The following is a 7,504-nucleotide window of genomic DNA, read 5'->3' on the forward strand; positions in this document are numbered from 1 at the left end:
AGTGGTACTGCCGAAAAGAGAAATCGCCTTTTCTACTATATAACAATTGGGTTCATATATTTGTAAATCTGACTCTGAAAAAGTCAGTGCCTCACCAGCCACGGACCTCACTACACGTCTCTGATACCTATGTATGTTGTATCTTTATATTCAATGAAAAATAATCTTGTTTGTGTTTGCATGCGTCCGTGAGTCTGTGTGTCAACTGAAGACATCTGATAAGAGTGTTTTCACTCTGATAAGAGTGAAGACACTGTCACTTCCTGACACTGATGATATCAGATTGCAGGCTGACGACGGGCCAGAATTAAGACATGCGACGTGTTTTTTCCAGCTGATATAGCAGAGCCGACTCCAATACGTCTGAGAGCAGACGTATTGGAAGCTGTCAGGGAGGAACCATGGCTACCATCTCTGAACCGGACCCTGGACTCTCTGAGGAACCTGAGGACACGTCTTTGGACCGCAGGAAGAGAAGATTTGGTAGGTGCCCTTTTGAGAGGATTTTAAAATAAATAATCCAGTAAAAAAAATGTATTTTCATCTGCATACGTTTAAAATGTAGTTTTAGAAAAAGTTTTTAGCCAAATGGGCCGACCTGATGAACCAGTGACCGTATAGACAGATTTATTCTCCTAAATAACGACATTTGTGTGTTTGAGACAAAAAGCTCACATTTACTTTAATGTGTGATTACGCTCATGAGTTACGGACTATTGATAGGCATTTCAAGTAGTTGTGTGTTTCATGTTATATGTCCGTTATATACGTGGAACAGAGTGCAGAGTAACTTTAGGGAGCAGAACACAAGTTTAGTTTTTTCATGACTTATTATTTATGGTAGTGCAACGTGACATTAGATAGACAATGGTTTATTTAATCAACAATCTTGCGTTTTAATAATGGCTGCTCATTTAACTGAAGCGATATCAGGTCTACTTATGAATTTAACATAATTCTATAAAGTTTGTCATTAATATGAACATATCTCAATTTATCCCACAATACATGTCCTCATATTTTCTGCGTGGGCCGATGTGAAAGACCCTGGTGACACGCAGGCCACATGTTGTCCCCCCTCCATTACTGTGTGTGTACGTATGTGATTCTGTCTGTATTACTGTATAACTATGTGCGCATATATGTCAATAATGAGGGAATAATAACATATGCTAGAGACCAATACTTGCTCTGCTTAAGTGTGTTCTAAACACGAGAGCCACAGTACCAGTCATCACTTACTGAGGTGTTCTCAGTAGAGGTCTTCAGGTGTTTCTTCAAGACGGGGAGGGATTCTGCAGACCGTAGGGAGTCTGGACTGTGAATGACAGCCACGCAGTATGAATATATCAGTGTGTACATTACTCTGTGTGTGCGTGTGCTTGAGTGCGTTCGTGAGTCTGTGTGCAGTAGAAGAAAAACATTCCCTTACACTGATGGTATCGGAGTGCAATTGGTCAGAATGAAAACAAGTGTCGTTGTTTTTCCAGCTGGTAGAGCAAAGAAGAAGGCTAAGTCCAGACGCCGTGGAAGCCGTCAGAGAGTAACAATGGTCACCATCTCTGAACCGGACCCTGGGCTCTCTGAGGACCCTGAGGACACGTCTTTGGACCGGGAGGAGACCAGGAAGAGAAGATTTGGTAGGTGCCCATTTATACAGAATTTAAAAGAAATAATCCAGTCCAAAACAATGATCCAAAAAAAATGATTTCCTCCAAATACATTTAAGATTATTGTTTATAAAACTTTTTTAGTCGAAGTGACCGTGTGTGTGTGTGTCTGTGCGTGTGTGTGTGTGTGTGTGTGTGTGTGTGTGTGTGTGTGTGTGTGTGTGTGTGTGTGTGTCTGTGTGTGTGTGTGTGTGTGTGTGTGTGTGTGTGTGTGTGTGTGTGTGTGTGTGTGTGTGTGTGTGTGTGTGTGTCCTACTCCTGAACAGCTCTATGGTTTCACATCACTGTCATTGTGAGCATCGGACTGCTGAGTATTCTCCTCATCTCCCTGCGCTTCAGTGAGTCTAAATCATATCATCCTGAATAGAATTACAATACAGTATAATCATATCATTGATTGTATTAATAGCAATGATAATGTTAAATATTGTTTTTGTTAGATTTAGTGATAATAATAGGGTTAGCACCGCACGCACACACATAAACACAGCATACACACACACAAACAATCCACACGCACGTGCACAAACACACACGCACATGCACACACTCTGCACACAGGGGCCTGCTGATGCAGACGTTTCAAGACAAGGGCAGCGCAGGACACCGCATACGCACACACCACACACACATGCACACACGCACGCACACACATGCACGTGCATACACACACTGCACACACGCGGATGCAGATGTTTCAAAACAACGGCAAGATTCAGATAACAGCCCCGCCGTCGACACACTTTCCCACCTGAGCCTTATGTCCATCAAAGACACTTTTTTGCAAAACGTTATTTTTCTTTAAACATTATCCACCACATTGAGCCTCCCGAAATGTCTTGCGATATTGAAATCCCCCCTCGCCCCTGCCGACTGTATTAGTTGTTTTATTTTTCTTATGTTTTATGTGTAGGCTATGTGTGACTGTAGGCTACTGCTGCCTGTCTTGGCCAGATCACTTGAAGAGATGTTTAATCTCAAAGACGCATTCTTCTGTCAACAAAAAAAAAACATCCCTCACGGCAGGTAGCCAATCTGTAATCTTGCCCTCACAACCCCCCCCCCCACCCTCCCCCTCCCCCACACAAGCCCGTGCTTTAGTTCACTATAGTTAGGTAGGTTGTTACTTAGTTGTTGTAACATGAACACAATTTTCAGCTGTTTGTTATTATTATTTCCAACTAACCAATAGTAGTTGCCATGCATTTTTTTAGTATCAATGCACTTTGAGCCCTGAATAACAGTAAAAGCTATTGAATGATTGATTTGCATGCATAGTATTCTACACTTTCCATTAAACAATTACCTCTGTAACCCAACAGTTAGCTGAACATTATATGGTCGCATCCTTCCACTCCCTGTTTTCTCACCCTGTTTAAACAAGAAATCAACTGCATTTGTCCCAGCGTTTGTGCTATGGGAAATTAAAGGTCCCATGGCATGCTACTTTATGGATGCTTTAATATAGATATTAGTGGGCCCCAAACACACTATTTGAAGACGCTCCCGAAATTCAGCCGCGGGGCAGAATTACAGCCACTACGAGCCAGTCGCACATTGAGCTTTCCCCAAATGCGCCGTTTCTGTGTCAGTAGCTTTAATGCAAATGAGGAGGAGAGAGGCGGGTCAAGGAGGAGGGTGGGGGTGTGGCCCTGAGCAGCTTGTGGCCACGGTACCATGCGCTCTGCTTACAGTGGATGTTTCACAATGGCAAAGCATACAACAATCAATCCCTTTCTCCTCAATGTAAGTGTTCATGTACTTCAGGGAGTCAAAGCCAAAGTTCCTTTCCCCCAATTCCTTCTCAACCATGGCGGAGATAACCCCAACTAGAGTCTGGTTGTGGAATTACTAGGGACGTCAAAGAACCAACGTTTTATGCGCCATAGCATCAAAGCAGAACGGTTATCCAAACTACAAAGCACCACACATGTTGCGCTCGCATGGTCGTAGCTCATTGTCTGATTGGCAGGCCGAATTTTCTGGGCGGGCCAGTCAGAGAAAGGGGAGGAGCTTGGCCCCTTATGGCGACATATGGGGCCGCTTTACAAATCAGCACGCCTGAGCTTCCATTTTTTTTTAAAGGCGAGCAGGATACCTTGTGCTCGTTTTACACCGAACGCAAGTTTTAGCCACTGGGAGACGATAGGCAGGCTAGGGGAACTCATATCAATGTTAGAAAACCTCATAAAGGGAGATTCTCATGCCATGGGACCTTCAAGCAATAAAATACACTCTCCTTCTCTGGTATCGTTCGCGACGCCCTTCTTCTTCGTCTTTTCTTCAATTTGTCTCTAACTCATGCTCTAATCTTTCATTGATCGATGCTTCGGATGTTGTGAATGCAACGGAATATATGATGCATCGCTGCAGTAACATTTAAGATGATGGCGATGAGTTCTGCCCATTCTGCCTCCGTGCTGTCTGCGGTCAAACCAAAACAAACTATAGTGTCAGTTGCCGCACTTATCCCGCCTCTTGCGAACTTAGACCATATGTCCAATCTCGCCCCTTGGAAGCCCACCCCCCTTGATTCTACTGATGTCTGAACGACATCGATGTCCGCATATAAAGCATCAAGTTTGAAAAACCCTCAGGGTCGAATCTTCTGATATACAAATACGGCAAACTTAAAATTATTATGCTTGCTTCATTACGTTATAGGTGAACCAATATATTATACGTTGTAACATTATAGGCAAAATTTTATTACATTATGCGCTTAGAAATTAAATACAATATCGACCGGGGTTTCCATAATATTGCTATGGGTTTAAAACAACTAGAGGTTGAGCGCAGGCAACGCACACACGGACACTCTAGTCTTACTTCTATATAATAGCAGGCCTGTCGCACCAGTTACTCAAGTTGGTCAGTGTGCACGTGCCAAGCAGCCTGCAGCTCTCACACACACACAGCACACGCAAACGCATACATACACCGCAAGCACGCACATACACACCGCATCCACACACACCGCACACATACGCAGCCGTGCACAAACATACACGGAAGCACACACACGCACACGCACGCACACACACCGCTAGCCAATACAAAGGCAGCGACACACTCGCCCAGGTAAGAGGTTATGTTTTTAACCTTAATGGCTACGCCATCGACACACACGCAGGTAAGAACACACACTCACTTGTGTTGGCTCGTTCGTTCGCGAACCGGTTCAAATGAACGAGTCTTTCGTTTCTCTCGTTTGTTCGGTCGTCTCGTTCACCATTCGATTCACCGGAAACTCGACTGAATGAACGAACGAGTTTCCGGTAGCACTAACTCTACTGAGTCTGACTGACTCAGCTGAGAACCGTGCAATGGCGTACATTCCATGATGCGATTCACCGCTACCGGAAACTAGGCTGATTCGCGAACGACTCCTCCACCTCCTCCACTGAACTGGGAGGAGTCGTTCGCAAATCGTTTGTTCGTTCAGCCTGGTTTCTGGTAGCGGTAAATCGCATCATGGAATGGACGCCATTGCACGGTTCCCAGCTCAGTCAGTCAGACTCAGTGGAGTTAGTGCTACCGGAAACTCAACTGAACGAACAAACTAATGTACGATTCGCGAACGACGCCTCTTGGCGAACTGAATCACGCGAACTGGGTCACGTAAACAAATCATTAAATCCACCACTAACACGCACGCGCACATTCCGCAGCGACACTCGCCCAGGTAACACGTTATGTTTTCAAACATAACGGCTCCGTCATCGACACACGCGCCCAGGTAAGAACACACACACACACCGCGACTCGCCCAGGTTAGACGTTATGTTTTTAAACATCTTACTGCTATATAATAGCGGGCCTGTCGCACAAGTGAAGGTGCGTCCACACCAAACGCGAAGGGGCGACATGGCTCCATACAAATTCAACGTAGAGACGCGAATAGGGCAAATTTTTTGCTAGAAAAATCCTGCTACAAGATTTGATTTGTAGCGCACTGCACCGGCGAGCGCGTTCATCAGGATTTGCAATGCGACACTTTGGCTCTTTCCCAAAGGGAAGGCTGCAGCCTTTCACTCGAGTTGAAATATTTGAACTTTGCCGCGACATTTGTGTGATGACAGCCAATCAGCATTCAACAGCATGGCCACTGAGTGACATAACGTAACAGCCAATCAGCTTTCAACAGCGTGGCCACTGAGGGACGTAACGTAACAGCCAATCAGCATTCAACAGCATGGCCACTGAGTGACGTAACGTAACAGCCAATCAGCGTTCAACCGGCCAACCGTTCCCTGCAGTGCCGTCCGGGGTGAACCGCAGCATGGAGGAGAAAAGGATAGTTGCCGTTTGCACTCCCGGAGCTCTATATATAATAGTATGTAATATTATATAATTTTATATATGATATTACGGCCAAAAGCTGTGTGAGCCTCCGGATGGCCGTAGCGCGTAGGGATTGGGCTTCGAGGGGTTTGTTTACTGGCGTTGCTATGGTTACCGGTCTTGTGTGTTCCAACGGTTTATTAGCGGTGGTATCTAATAAATCGCTGTCTAATCAATACTTCATTCACTGCCTCTTCCGTGGTCATTACGATATTATGGATTGACTGCGTCGGGTTCTCCGACGTCCCTCCCTCTTCCACAACAGGTAAGGACATGCTACGGTGGTTATCTCGGCCGTGGTTGAGAATGAATTGGCATGAAGCTCTGTTGGCGGGCAAAAGATGCTTGCTTCATGACGTAGAGAGAAAATTATTATGCTTGCTTCATTACGTAATAGCTGAACCTGAATGTTATACGTTGTAACATTATAGGCAAAATGTTATTATATTATGTGCTCAGAAATGTGTTACATTATCGACTGGGGTTTCCACATTACAGCTATGGGTTTAATTACAACTAGAGGTTGAGCGTGCAATGCGCGCGCTCAACCTGTAATAATAGCAATGATAATGATAACTGTAGTTATTGCTATTTTAATTAGTATTAATATTATGGACTTTTTGTTTGGTTGGCTGTTGGTCCTGTGATGTTTAGAGACGATGTCGTTCTGTTTTAGAGCTCATATCTTCTGTATTCCTCTGTCCTGTCCTAGACTCACCGTCACCCTGGATAGAGGGGAGAGAGCACTTACTGGATGAACTCGGTGAGGGTTTTATCCAAGTTATTAAATGAATCGCGTCATTAACATTCATTTAAAAAACACCCTCTGCTTCAGTGATTCATATTGTGGTCTACTAAGGTCAGGTTTCTATTGTCGTCTATTAAGGTCATGCGTCTATGTGGTCTGTTAAGGTCAGGTCTCAGGGTTGTGTGTCCGTAACGAAGACCGTAAGATAAGCAGTTCTCTGTTTGTTCAGGATGTTCTTTTACATTCAACAGATGAATTGACACTTCAGGGCTGGATGCTTCACGACAAGAGTCTCTACCTTATTTCTACTGCTAAGAAGGGCTGGAGGGCCAGTAGAGAAGACTGTCTGAAGAGAAAGGCAGACCTGGTGGTCATCAACAGCAGAGAAGAACTGGTGTGTGTGTGTGTGTGTGTGTGTGTGTGTGTGTGTGTGTGTGTGTGTGTGTGTGTGTGTGTGTGTGTGTGTGTGTGTTTGTGTTTGTGTTTGTGTTTGTGCGTGTGTGTGTGTGTGTGTGTGTGTGTGTGTGTGTGTGTACTTTGTGGTCATGACAACAGATGCTATTACCTTTGGAAACAGGCGTTTGTCAGCAGATTGATGGGTTCTTCCTGGATTGGACTGAGTGATCGAGAGAAAGAGGGGACCCTCAAGTGGGTTGATGGTTCCCCCATGACCTCAAGGTAAGGCTGAAGACTCTATTCAGCAGCATCTCTTCTCTGAGAGAGACAGACTGACCTCCACTGT

General features: G+C 44.8%; 1 protein-coding gene across 1 annotated transcript; it reads left to right on the forward strand.

The window, feature by feature from the left end:
* The first annotated feature begins 358 nt into the window (after nt 1–358).
* Nucleotides 359–7,444, forward strand: LOC130385576 (CD209 antigen-like protein D). The gene is made up of 6 exons (XM_056594150.1): nt 359–483; nt 1,491–1,640; nt 1,937–2,008; nt 6,727–6,777; nt 7,014–7,156; nt 7,340–7,444. Exons 1-6 carry the CDS (start codon nt 402–404, stop codon nt 7,442–7,444), a joined length of 603 nt encoding a protein of 200 aa, XP_056450125.1. The 5' UTR covers nt 359–401.
* Nucleotides 7,445–7,504: the final 60 nt, after the last annotated feature.

This window comes from Gadus chalcogrammus, chromosome 7 (genome assembly GCF_026213295.1).
Source record: "Gadus chalcogrammus isolate NIFS_2021 chromosome 7, NIFS_Gcha_1.0, whole genome shotgun sequence".
In the NCBI taxonomy this organism is placed as follows: domain Eukaryota; kingdom Metazoa; phylum Chordata; class Actinopteri; order Gadiformes; family Gadidae; genus Gadus; species Gadus chalcogrammus.

Bases quoted from the DNA above. Each gene is read 5' to 3' on its own strand.
- LOC130385576 (XM_056594150.1), top strand. From the start codon at position 402: ATGGCTACCATCTCTGAACCGGACCCTGGACTCTCTGAGGAACCTGAG. The intron at 484-1,490 runs GTAGGTGCCCTT...TTGTTTTTCCAG, and splicing joins CCGCAGGAAGAGAAGATTTG to CTGGTAGAGCAAAGAAGAAG. The intron at 1,641-1,936 runs GTAGGTGCCCAT...ACTCCTGAACAG, and splicing joins GACCAGGAAGAGAAGATTTG to CTCTATGGTTTCACATCACT.